Source organism: Trachypithecus francoisi, unplaced genomic scaffold (genome assembly GCF_009764315.1).
Source record: "Trachypithecus francoisi isolate TF-2019V2 unplaced genomic scaffold, Tfra_2.0 Contig01579, whole genome shotgun sequence".
Classification (NCBI taxonomy): domain Eukaryota; kingdom Metazoa; phylum Chordata; class Mammalia; order Primates; family Cercopithecidae; genus Trachypithecus; species Trachypithecus francoisi.
Window position 1 is genome coordinate 26,405,494 of NW_022681442.1, and position 13,737 is coordinate 26,419,230.

A 13,737-nucleotide genomic window follows, 5' to 3' on the forward strand; every position below is an offset into this window, starting at 1 on the left:
ACTAAACTAATTTACATTCCCACCAGCACTGATCCACCAGCTCTGGATTCCTGTTGCTAAAGTTGTCCCAGAGTCTTGGCACCTTCAAGATTTGTATCTGCACCAGAATAGCTAACGGGTCTCTTGCAAGCATCCTACTAGGGAAGAAATCAACCCTGGAACAGGGGATCCACAGTGCAGGTGAGGCAAGGTGATAGCAGGCCACCTCTGTGCAAAGCTAGTAGCTGAGGCAAACGTAGCTGGAAGGATGTGAGATGGAGTATGCTCCATACAAAGGTCAACTAAATATCACTACTTTGCAATCAGATCACTAATTTGTGTTTATTCCTGGAAGTATTTCAAATACTAACAGCAAACCACTATAATCATTATACATATAGGAGATGCATCCAAGCTATTTAAAGAACCTTCATTTGGGCTGGCTGTTGAAAACACTTTTACTTAAGATTCTGAAAGCACTTCAAGAATATTTACCTGAAGATGTCTTTATTGGATTTCTTTTGAAGATTGTCTCTGTAACTCTTTCATTTTGCTTTAAATTCCTGTGTTGTAAATGTGTCCCTAATGATGTAATTGCTATTTATTTAACATTCAAAATCTCTCCCATTAAGACCAAATTAACATCATTTAAAACATCTCCAAATAGCTTTTCTTTGAATAATTACACTCCATTAATTTCTGCCTCAGGGTTTTTTTCAGAAAGATAATAATTTACTGGAGATACAGTAGCCACATCATAGAGGTTTTTCTACCTTCCATGATGGTATATAAAGCAGGATCTTAGATGAAGTACCAAAATCCAGGTGAGCTGATACCAAGATGCAAAAACAGTCTTGAAAGTTAATTAAATCCCAGAATAGTTACATCTCATATATATCATTAAAAGTTGGTTATCAAAGAAACCAACACAATGGAAGCTATGTGGGAAGGTTTTATCATGCACATATGTTGATACATGAATTGAGTCTATGAATAATTTAAAAACGAATTTGGAGAAAAGATCTAGTAATCTTTTATGTGATCGGCTTATAAAAATCCTTAAAAGAGGATGTGCATACACTAAACAGTGAGGCTGATTTTTGCATGTGGAGTAGTCTCTCAATTCTTGCATTTTGTAGGGCTTTGTAGCATTCAAAGCATTTCAAAGCCATTATTATCTCCCTTGATCCTCACAACAACCTTCCAATTTAGAAAGGGCAAGTAGCATGATTCCATTCTACAGAGATGAGGAAATTAGTACACTGAGAGTATAAGTGACTTGTGTAGTATTTCCTTGCTCGTAGGTGGCAGATTGCAGATTACAACCCAGGTCTTTAAAGTCAGGGCTCTTTTCTCCACATCAGACCACTAGCTATTTGAATCACAACCTGATGGAGAGCAGGGGCAATGCTCCATTGCCCCTGGCACACTTCTAGGGCTCAACAAGTATCCGTTAATTGGATACCAATACTTGTTAATTGCTAGTATTTCTGGAACATCTCCCAACACTTTATAACGTCCTATTTTTCTATGTTTATGCATAGAACTCTTAAAACTAATAGCAACATGTATCCAAGCTACCAACTGACTTCATTGTAGTACTGGGATCATCCTAGAAACAGTCTGATACATGTTATTGTTCCAACCTCAGAATTCCTTGTTATATAAGGTTTCTTTTTTCTTCACTACATCTATAGAACATTACTGAGAGTTGAAAATACCACTGGGTGGTAGATGGATCTACACAGTGTCACCTGTCTGGTTGGCATCTTTACAAAGGTTCAGGGAGTAGCTAGCTATTCTGGGCTTGCATGAGTGGTTGTGGGTGCCACAGGTTCGGGAAGCCACTCTCTTCTCCGGGCCTGAATCTGCACAAACCCTCCCAGGCTAAAGTGGCCAACTGTATCTTTAGGGTTCCTACCCTATTCCTGTGCTCAGTTCCTAAAAACCATGTCCTTTTCCAGAATGTTCAATTTGCAGTACGTCATCTCACAGGGCACTACAGGCTCACTTAAAACAGCGAGGGGAAAGTTTCATTCTGTGCTAAGGCAACCAAGACATCAGGGATGTGGAGAGAGACCTAGCAGAGGCAAGATGATCATCCCTCCCTCAAATTTTCTGCTTTCTTCCCACCTCTAGAGTACTTTATTTGTATCTTAATTATGGACTTCTTTTTCTTCTTGTGTTTTAAATTTTTGAAGACTTGTCAGAATTATACCCCTTTTATGAATACAATTGCATGCACAATGAAAGTTTATTCCATGAGTAAATGAACTCTTACCACATTGAAGGTCACCCTCTGTGACATGAAGAGAGTATAGGGCAGGGTTTCACACAATCCACTGCAGACATAACATACACATTGCTGGTGATAGGTTACTAAGGGACTGTTCTTGTTTCTTCATCACATTCCCTAGTAGCAAGGGGAGCCAGAGTATGAATCTTATTACTAAAGGAATTTTACTGCAACTGCTGCTAAAGTACAGATTCTTCAGGATAATCACTAGAAATACTACTCCATAAGGAGAAAAGACAGGATTTTCAACCATCTTGGCTCAGAACACAGAAATCAACTTATTGCTTCCCCTGCCTCTACAGAGGAAAGCCGATTTCTCTTTTATCCAAGTGGAACGGCGGCATTTCAGGCAGACTTTTCCCTATTAAAACAAGGGCTCTTCTGGGAAGGATTAGCTTCTTTTGATTTTGCTACAAAACCTCAGGTCCCCTACACAGAAAATGAACCGACAGATTCACAAATTTCACAGCTTTCTGTATATCTCCAGCTCAGCTTGTCCAACAGCAGGAGATCAAACACTGGGTTCCCCCAAGCAAAACCATCAGGATGGCTACCTTTACCTCCTAGTAAATAGGAAAATGAAAGGTGACGTAGAGACCTTCGAGGTCTCTCTAAATAGTAGGAGCTGGGTGGGTGGTTTATGGACCCTTCTACTGCACATAAGACACAGAATTAAAAATAATACGTCAAGAGAAATAAAATTATGATTGAGCATGAGGCACATTCCTTTATAGGGCAAACAGGAGAGGGTAAAATTTTTAATATCATGGGAAGAGGTTTAATTTAATGAATGAATATCATTATAAAGAGGTTACCAAGGTTTTTCATTATTTAAACTATACTCTCAAATGCATATACTGTACATTTGTATATAATCTCTCACTCATGTGTAAATAATTACACATTAAGTTATGTGCATCACATTTATTAATATGCAGAGAAAAGATCTGGGCCTGGATCTCACCTGCATTCCTCATGGTTCAGCTGTCCACACATGGAAAACCTCACCTTTGACCAATGCAGCCAACGGGCTGCAAAAAGTCAGTGTTTTCAAACATTACTTAGCAGCAGGATCCTTTTGTCAAATGAAAGAGTATTAGGAAACCTAATATACAGCGCAAACAAAAGCAGAGTTGCTCTGTTTGAGGAGGTGCTGGGAAGCCCAAAGCCCAGCCTTGCCAGGCATCCCCCTTGATTTGGCACGTAAGGGTGGGAAAGGATGAACGGAAAGTCTGGTCTCCTTTGTTTGTGAGGTTGTTTCTTCCTTCTCAGTTATATGTCTCTGTTAGCACGAAAACCAAATATAAGACATCAATACTTTTAAAAGTTTGAAATTTAAGTAGATAAATCTCTATAGTCAGGAAAAAACAAACCCACCAAAGTCTCTTATCCTCATCTTGCTGTTATTCAACTGCTTAAATAGTAGGAATAAAAAATAATCTGCCTCTACACGGATCCCCTTTAAAAGCCAAACCAGTAAGCATCCATCAGTGGAATGCACAATCCTCAGTGTCCAGCTCTGCCTTGGTGCTACTCCCTGGGGATGCCACCTTGAAGGGACTCAAGCCTTGCTGCTCTCTGACTTCGTCTACCAAGGCCATTCTCTGGCAGACTGGTAGGCAGGAACAGGTAGAACACCACTTCCTCTGATACCCTGACACTGTGCTCATATAGCATCTGTGTAGCGTCTCCAACAGAGTAGGAAAAGCTACTTTGTTGGTCTGTGGGTTTTCTGCTTTGACAAAGCCTGCAGAGGCAACTTTATTTCAATGAATGGAATGAAAACTCTCGCCCTTTTCTAGGCCACAGGCAAACATTGATCACAATCGACACAAATCTTACCTTCTCCATAAAGCCAGTACTGATCCTCATTTCCATTTTCAAAACTTATACCCCCCACCCCAAAAAAGATTTTAAAATGACACTGGTTTCAGAAAATCATTTGAGATGGTTTCTAATAATTCTTTAAAAACAACACACACACAAAATAAAACAAACAAAAAGAATATAGAAAAGCAGCCAAGGAATAAAAAGTGACCAATGGCAAAACATAAAGGAATATGAAGAATAACAATACCATAACTTTTATGTGGGGAAGCTGCTGAAATTCACACAAAAATTAGTTCTGTGCTTTCTAGCAACTATAAAGAGGGGAACACACCATTATCTAGATTTAATTAAAGAAAATATAAAGTGTTCAATTCAGTTTTCCAACTTCTTTTTCTACCACTCCACTCCCTCCCACAATTACAACTGCCCCTTACATAAGAGGTCCTGATACATTCTGTTTTCTTTCTTCCTTAACTTTACCCAGGCTTTCTCCTCTGGTCAGAATGCTCTTTCTCTTTCACCTACTTAACTCATAGCCTTCTTTTGAGAAAGCTTGTACTGACCCTCTTCTAGGGTCAGGTGAAAGGCTCTTTCTCCAAGAGCAACGTGTGCTTTCCACTAATACAGTTCTCATTATATTACATTATAATTGTTTAGTTATGTGCATTTCCCACTAGGCTGAATGTATTTTAATACATTTAAATGAATGAATATAAAAAGGGCAGTGAATAATATATTGGGTAATTCTTGGACAGCAGTTTTATAAAAACGCAGAGACACTGTACATTGCATGGTCATTTCTTATGCAGTTAGCAATTGTCAATTAGGCAAGTTGTCTTGTATTGTTAGCTGCAGAAACAAGATTCCCTTGCTTCAAAAAGATAACTAACTACACTTCCTGAGAATAGGATGGTGTCTTATCTTCTCAGTTCAGTTCAGTTCAGCAAACATTTATTGAGTACCAGTCATTATGCTAAGGGCAGGAGAAGCAATGATGAATAACACACAGTCCTATTCCTTTTAGAGACCTGGCTGGGGAAACATAATGTAAATGGGTAAGTACCGCACTGGAGCTTCATCCAATCTCGACTGAGGATGTCAGGGAAGATTTTCTACAGGAGGTGCTATTTGTCCTAAATTTAAATAATAAATTTGTCTGGTAAACGGACATCCCAGGCAGGAAAAAAAATATATAAGAAAGGCATATAAAGTAAGAAATAGTATAGTTTGTGCATGGAGACTAAACAGGTTTATGTTTATTGAAGGTTAAAATGAAACAAGGAAGGAATGTGAAGAGCAGTGGTGGGTAAGGAATTTATATGCGGCTGATGGAGTAGGTAGGATCCAGGTCACAGAGGTCTTTGCAGATAATGGTAAGGAAATTGGATTTTACCCTATAGGTGATGAGCTGCCACTAAATGTAGAAACACTGATTTTGCCCTGTGACTGGCTGGTGGGGAAGGCTGGTGTTGATCTGGGAGAAGGAAATCAATTAGTAAGGTCTTGTAACATTTCAGAAAATACATAATAAGGATTTATAAATGGTTTTAAATAGCCAAATAATGATGATGCTTCTCCCTTTTCCTGTTGTAAATCACCCTAGAGCAATAAGAAAAGTAAGAAAAGGAAATACAAACTCTATCCACAATGAAAATCTAACTCTGAAACACAATATATGTGGAAAAAGGAGTCACATATATTGTGTACCAGATGGTTCTGTCTTATGAGAAGAACCTACTCACAGAGAAAACAATCTTGAGTCATATAGGACCTCAGTGAGAACCAAGAAGGATTCTTGTTCAGCTGAAACAGAGCCCTAATCTATCACTAAAATGAACCTCCTCAAATAGTTTTACCAGGAAGAACTCATAGCACTAAAAAATAAGCAATAAACACATCAAGATAAAAGAAAACAGCATAAGAATGATAAAATAATATAGGAAAATAAAAGATGGAACGGGACAGGAAAAACAAATAACAGATATGGAATAAAATATGCTTCCATAGAGCAAATAAAAACTGTAAACACACTGCTATAATTTAAAATAACCTGTATGATGAGGAGATCACCTCTGTAAGAGAAGAGTTTGAAGCAGAAATACAAGAGCTCAGGGGAGGTATGTTGAGACAAGAGAAAGAGACACAATATAAACGGGCAAAGCTCAGAAAAGAACTTAAACAAAAACAGGAAAAAAAAAAAAAAAAAAAGCAAAAAAGCAAAAAGAACCTAGAGAGCCCAGACTCTACTAAGTACTCATTGAAGAATAATGTAAGATTGTTTTTAATCTCATTTTTCTCAGTTTACTCGGGGAGTAAAAAGGGTTGGGAAGGGACAAATTTTGGCTCTCTTTTGTCTTTGCTGTCTAGGTATCCTAGGTACCTAGGTACACACCCTATGTATCCCAGAAGAAAGGAACCAAAACAATAAAACTGAAATAGAAAATATATTTCAAGATATGCCACAGAAACTCCTGAGAAATTAAAAATAAAGAAAAAATTAAATCTATTTAACAAATATTAATATTCCAGAAGAAAGAATTAGTACACTATGGCCAACCACAAGGCATATGCTAACTAATAAGTAATTGGTATCAAAATATTTTTTAAAGGCTTTAAGTATTGAAGTTAAAAAACAAAATAAAACAACAACAAGATGCCTTAAAGAAAAATATGAGATTGGTCTGAATAATAACAAGTTACTGAAGTAAAAATTATGATGGAAAGAGGATGACACATACATGTTATACCCTAAGAAATGATATTAAAACATAAAAAGATACAGACAAACATATTTTCAGCATTCAAGAATTAGCCTTTCTTGGAAGACAAATTTCAGATAACCAAGAGATAAATGGAAAAAACTATAGGAAAAAGACTTCTGGGGAAAATTGAACACATTACCTATAAGACTAAAATCAAAATAAATGCAGGAATTACAGTGCAGAGCAGAACGTTCATGCTCTAAAATGATGACGTAAAGAGGAATAGGACAAGAGGTCATAAACACACACTATTTTTTTCACCTTTCTTCTGTAGTGCTTCATAAACTAAGTCTAACAGAATTATATTTTAAGGCAGTAAGACAAACACTAGGAAATAACTATTCAAAATTAAGTAGCGGAAGAATTAAAGAGAGGGAGAAAATTAGAAATTCAAGGAAATACACTGATTTTGTAATTGCTGCCAACAGGAAATCAACAGATATTGTCCAGAAATAGAAGACTCAGTATGCTATATAAATTTCTATTCATAAAGCTAAGCACTTAGAACAAAAATACAAATACTCAAAATTATCAAACAGACATATAGGAAAGCAAACAGACCATATAATGGGAGTTTTAAAGTAATCCATAATTAAACACAAAGCATATACTGTCAGAACTAAGACATATATGTCATATCTGTCAATGCATATGGCCAAACTTACCTGTGAGAAGAAAAAGGTGGATTAAATGCGGATGATCCACTGATCTATATTTGTACCTGCACTATGTGTAGTTGTTTACCTGCAACTCACTGGCATTCTTTTACCATATTTCAATCTTAGCTAATTGATAGCGGCAAATGATACCATGTAATCTGTGTTTAGTTGATGATTAAGGAAATTCAATGTTTTTCTCAAGTTTATTGGCCTTTCACATTATTTGGGGCATTGTTAATCCATTGGTTCCCATGTCATTGACAGTAAAAATAAAGCCTTCAAGGCCAGTGGGATCTAGCACCCTCCACCTTTCTGGCCTTATCTCTAAATTGTCTATCTAGGCCTCACGGCAGGTTCCTGCTCATCTCATTGAACTCTGAATATTGGAGTAGGCTGAGGTTCAGTCTTTGGATTGTTTCTCTTTTCCATCAGTACTTATTTCTTAGTGGTCTAAGAAATGCCATCAATATGCCGGCAACTTTACAATAGATCAACTCAGCTGAGACTGGCAATTCTGTGGTCTAAAAATGCCATCAATATACTGTAGACTTTACAATGGATACACTCAGTTGCAACTGCCCCATGACCCACCCCCACTCCCGAACTCAGCCTCAAACCTCCAACTACCCACTCCTCATCTTCATGCGGGCTCGAGGGAGCCAAGGCCTGACAACCTGGCTCCACGCTCCTCTCTGACTGCACTATCTTCTGCCACCCTGTTCCTAGTTCACCAGTCAATGAGGCCTTCCTAAGTCTTCCAAAATAAAACAGCAATACCTTTATGGCTTCAACATTCACAGTCCCTGATTTGTTTTTATTCATAGCACTTGTCGTTATCTGATACATTTTGTAGATATATAATAGTAAAAGATAAATAGAAAGATAGAAAGCAAATATTTGTATAACTGTTACTAGAGCATCGTTTTGCTGCTTTACAGATAGCGTTAATAAATATAATCCACCTAGCAACTCATGAAGTAAGTACTATGATTATCTTCTTTTTATAGATAAGTCAATGGAGGCACAGTTCAAGGTCACACAGCTAAGTGTGGAATGCCACAGTTTCAACAAATGCCAGGTGTTAGGCTCTAAATTATATGTTTTTAACCATTACTCTTCATAACTTTTCATATCTATGAATATATGGATGTTTACATCATACACATATTTTTTCCTATCTTCCACTAGAATTAAATACCACTAAGGCAGAAACTTTGTTGTGTTCACTATCCTAACCCCAGCACCTAGCACCTAGAACAGGGGACCTCATATATATCTGGCAATGAATAAAACTTTATTGAATAATGAAACTGCATATTTTTTCAAGGAAAATAAAAATTGCCACTAATTAAAGACAAAACGCCGGACGCAGTGCCTCAAGCCTGTAATCCCAGCACTTTGGGAGGCCGAGGCGGGCGGATCACGAGGTCAGGAGATCGAGATCATCCTAGCTAACCCAGTGAAACCCCGTCTCTACCAAAAAATACAAAAAACTAGCCAGGCGAGGTGGCGGGCGCCTGTAGTCCCAGCTACGGGAGGCTGAGGCAGGAGAATGGCATAAACCCGGGAGGCAGAGCTTGTAGTAAGCTGACATCCAGCCACTGCACTCCAGCCTGGGCGACAGAGCGAGATTCCATCTCAAAAAAAAAAAAAAAAAAGACAAAACTTCTGTCTGCTTCCAGTATAATAAAAAAGGAATGTTTCAGAATAATTTGTTTAAAAATCTGTATATCTGTCTGCAGAGTTACAGCAAACTTTATGGAACACAAGGAAAAATGAAAAAAGTCTGAACATTTAAAATTCTAAGTCATGTTTCCACGAAACAATTCTGGCATATTTAGCATTAAGGGAAGAGAAATCTGATTGGTAAATTCATAACTCACTCTTGTGCTTCCATTGTAAAAAAAAAAAAAAATCTACATAGAAAGAGATAAAGGCCTTAAATGGGGACCATAACAATGAGAATGGAATAAAAGGAAACACTAGAGAAATCACAAAGAGTGATATTAACAGAGGCTGTGGGTTCATTTAATTTGGCAACACACACTGACTTTGACTGACCTGGTAGGGGTTGTGCCACAAACTGCGTAAGGGTCAAGGTCAAGTGTGACCTGTTGGTTCTGTTTTGTGGAACGTCTATGTTGGGATGTTGAGTTGGTTATTTGATACAGAAGGCTGCAGTACATGGTAGATGTCACAGCTCACTGACTTGAAAGTGATCAAACCTTGGAGACAGTCCTTAAAACCCGGGGATTGCTCAGGCAGTGAGTACTGGGTAGAGAAGCAGGTCAAGGGCAGAAATTTGAGGAACCCTAGAGTAGTGACTGGTGCTGTGTATTTTGCAGTGTATGTGTTCAGTAAACAAACACATATGAATAAGAGAATGAAAGTGCCGTTGGCCTGCCAAGACTTAGAAATACAATCCTGAGATTCTGGCTTTCAGGCTTTCACGCTTTCAGTCAAGCTAAAAAAACAGGGATTTTTGAAGCCACGGAACCTTCCTCTTTCACTCCCTCATTCAAGATGGTTTTTGAGTGGCTAGCTATTTTTCCTGTATTTTACTAGACCTCAAAAATCTATGTAACTAAGTTATAGAGAGAAGTAACTGCGATGCCTACAATCAGTTCAATACAACAAATATTGACTGAACACCCCTGATATGCAAAGACATCTTGTTAGGGCTAAGGGAGAGGGGTCAACTGTGTGTATAAAATATTGTCCTCATTCTCAGAGAGTGTAAAATGCAATTTGGAGAGAAGACAAATCCATTGAGATTTAATAAGTAATGGCTTCCGATAGCCTGTGTGCTAGAGGAATGGTATAGACCATAGAGCTGCAAGGTTTCAGAGGATGGCGATCACACTGAGCTTGGAAATTCATAGAAAGCCTCCTAGAAGAGACGGGATTAATCTGGACTGAAATACCAGGGGTCAGGTACAGAAGGTCATTCAGGTGCTTAGGTCTGAGCAAACTCAGGGAGTTTTCAAAGTTCAACTTTCCCGTGGGAATAGTTTTCAAAACAACTGAGAATAGAAGGATGGGAAGGCAGAGTGCGGGAAATCAAGGTTGTGGTCAAATGCCATGTTTGGTTTATCACACACACCCTCTGTCAGTCATCTCGTGGAGCACTACCTTTTGTTCCTCTTATCTTTGCCCTGTTTTGTACCTCCTCATAGTACAAAGTAGAGATAACAAGACCCAAAAGGTAAAAGAAGGCCTCCCTGGTCTGCCTAAATATGTGAGTCCCATCTAATTTTTCCCAAGACTGAGTTCTGGGAGTAAATGCTTTGGGACATGGACATTGAGGAGGTAGTCAGCACTGGAAAGAAGGGGAAAGTTTAGTGAATACCAGATATTTCCAGAAAAAGAATCCTGAAGATGCTTAATTTATAGGGGATTTTCATTGCCAAGTTAAACAAGTCACTTTGGGTGGAAATAGAATGTGGCTTTGATAAATTACTTAAAGTCAAACCCCATTAGAAATTTGGCTTTAAGTTACTTCAAACTCAGTCCAAGACCTAGTCAATTCAGACAGCTCCTGTGCTATAAAATGGCAATCCAATGGAAGGATTCAGTGCATCACTAAAACCAGTAGAAGTCCGGGCTCTCCCCAGAGGACTGGGTCCCTGAAGCAAAGGAGGGACAGTGTCTCCACTCCACATCTTCACAACCTTGGGAAAGCCACCCTCCTTTTCCTAGCAGGCAGCCAACTTCAGTGATGCATCCTCCCACCACCAACTGCACTTTCTGTACTTACCTGAATGAAGATATATTCATCCTGGACAACCAGGGAACTGATGTCAATGGAGCGGGCAAAGGGCCCACTTCTAGTTGTCTCGGCGCACTCCTGGATCCTGCAGGTGAGGTAGTGAGCATCTGAAATAGGAGGGCAGAATGATGCTTAGATACAAGTGAAAACCATGAGGGAGCCCCAGGTGGCACACAAAGCTCTACTTCATGGGGGAATCAACAAGGTAATTTAAAATAACAGTGAGATTTCATATTTTTGTCCACGGAATTTATAATAATTCCCCCAAAATTGTAATATCTAGTTTGGACAGAGAAGTGGAAAAACAGTTCATCTCATATCATACTGCTGAAAGAGTAATTTGGTATAGGTTTTTGGAAGAACAAATTTGAAATACGTATCAGAATTTTAAAGGTACATGTCTTACATCAGTAATTCTAATTCAAGGAGAATCTGTTCTAATTTTCTAATTAGAGAATTCTAATTCTCTAGATGTTTTCTAGAGAAAGACTCATATTTTCAGAAAGAGTCAAGGCAATGATATTCACAGTGGCATTGTTCATAGTAGTGAAAAATTAGAAATAGGCTCAATGCCCATGAATTAATGATCACTTAAATAAACTGAGATACATGCATATGACAGAGTACTATGCTGCAATTAGAAGAATTCGGTGGATACATATGCTTTAACATGGTAATTTCTCCAAAACACACTGTTCTGCAATCTTTTAAAAATTAGTTAGCATCATATATAGTATGATCCAATTAGGCTTGTGCCATACTGCATAGAACAATGTTTAAAGGATACATACAAAAATTAGCTATGATTACTTTTAGGCAAAGAAACGGACTCAAGGAAGTAGACAAAATTCAAGTGGGACCTTTGCTTTTTACATTACATACATTTTTATTATTTTTACAACAAGAATGCATTCACTTCTTATATAACATTTACAAAACTTACATAATTACTTGTAAAAATCTTCTAGAGATCTCAACAGCTGAACCCTCCTCCCTCGCCTCAAGCAACCCAAAAAAATGCATGGTACCAGCTGTAGCTGAATGGGAAATCTTTGGCTCCAAAAGGCATTCTGATTATGACTAGAAAGTTATCCAAGGAAAGGCAATCCATTTAGTTTTTGCTCTTTAATTAAGGAAAAACTACAGGTCAGTCTCTGTGAAGAATCCACCATAAAAATTTACTTTAAAAAAGGTTATTATTCATTTAATGAAATTTAAAAATAAATGATAAAAATGGAAAGTAGAAATCACTTTAAGATCAAAAGTAGAGAAATCTTATTATCTAAAACCACATGCATTATTGCATATGCCTGTCTAATGCAATTGTTTCCTTGTATGTGTGCGTATGTGTGCAGAGGTGTCAGAGGCTACAGAGAAGGGAGTGGTAGGTAGCAGATAAATAAAAGCAAAAGGCTTACAGAAGCAAAAATGTATAACAATTGAGATTAAACTATGGGTACTTTAAATTATTTCTGTTTAAGTAATTGATGGATGGATTCAACAAGTATTTCTTATGCACACACTACATATTGGGTATTGTTTGGGTACTAGGAATAAGGCAATGAATTAGAGATTTTCCATTCTAGAAGAACCTTCTGTCTAGGAAGGGGTTTACTCATGTATGTAGCTAGTTATTACACATATTAATTTAGAAACATGATGCTACTTTAAGAAAGAAATATTTTAATGGGAAATGAATTCATTACATGCTATACATAACTACTTCTTGAATGTTCAAATTTGAGCAATGTCTGTTTGCTTCGATAACTATAATCTGACTAGGTCTAGCATTGATTCCATTTGCCCCAGTGGCAATTATCATCTGCACAGTAGCTCCAGCCTCTAAACTTTTTTTTCTTCTGCATCCCATACAATCCAGTTGGTTCCTAATCCTTGACAATTCTGCCTCTGAAGTGTTTCAAGTCTCTTCTCTTCCCTCCATTACCTGCACCATTTGCCTGGGACATTTTCTTGTCATCTGTGTTACTTCTGCACTCATTTCACATCTAGGGTCCATGTGGATGATGAGTTGGAGACTGGATGGACTTGAAACAAGCAGCCAAAGGCATCTCTAAAATCTAAGCTGGGGCTAATACCTCCCAGCATCAAAACCACCACTAATGCTGAGTGCCTTGGGATACGGCCTGAATAACTTTGTATGACAGGGCAGGCCTTTACAACTATCCTAATAAACTCAAACGCTTAAGGGGGCATGCGAATTATGTATGAGAGTAAAATTAGCGGGGGTAGATGATAAGTGGTGGCTGGCACAAGACCTCAGTGTCAGGGATCTCTGAGGAGCGGCGCAGACCACACTCAAAGGGCAAACATTCGCCTCTTTTAAGGGGGAACTGCTCCTCCACACAGAATTCATATGCAAAAATAAGACATTCTGAGTTACTAAGAAAAGCTAAATGCCTCTATTTTTTAAATGCTAAATTT

The 13,737-nt window shown here is 38.1% G+C and overlaps 1 protein-coding gene across 1 annotated transcript in view; it reads right to left on the reverse strand.

The window, feature by feature from the left end:
* SORCS3 (sortilin related VPS10 domain containing receptor 3) overlaps positions 1-13,737 on the reverse strand; it is a 616,841-nt gene that overhangs the window by 149,970 nt on the left and 453,134 nt on the right. Inside the window, exon 7 of the mRNA XM_033183483.1 lies at positions 11,284-11,402. Within this exon, the coding sequence (XP_033039374.1) occupies positions 11,284-11,402 (119 nt within the window). The remainder of the gene's footprint in view (positions 1-11,283; positions 11,403-13,737) is intronic.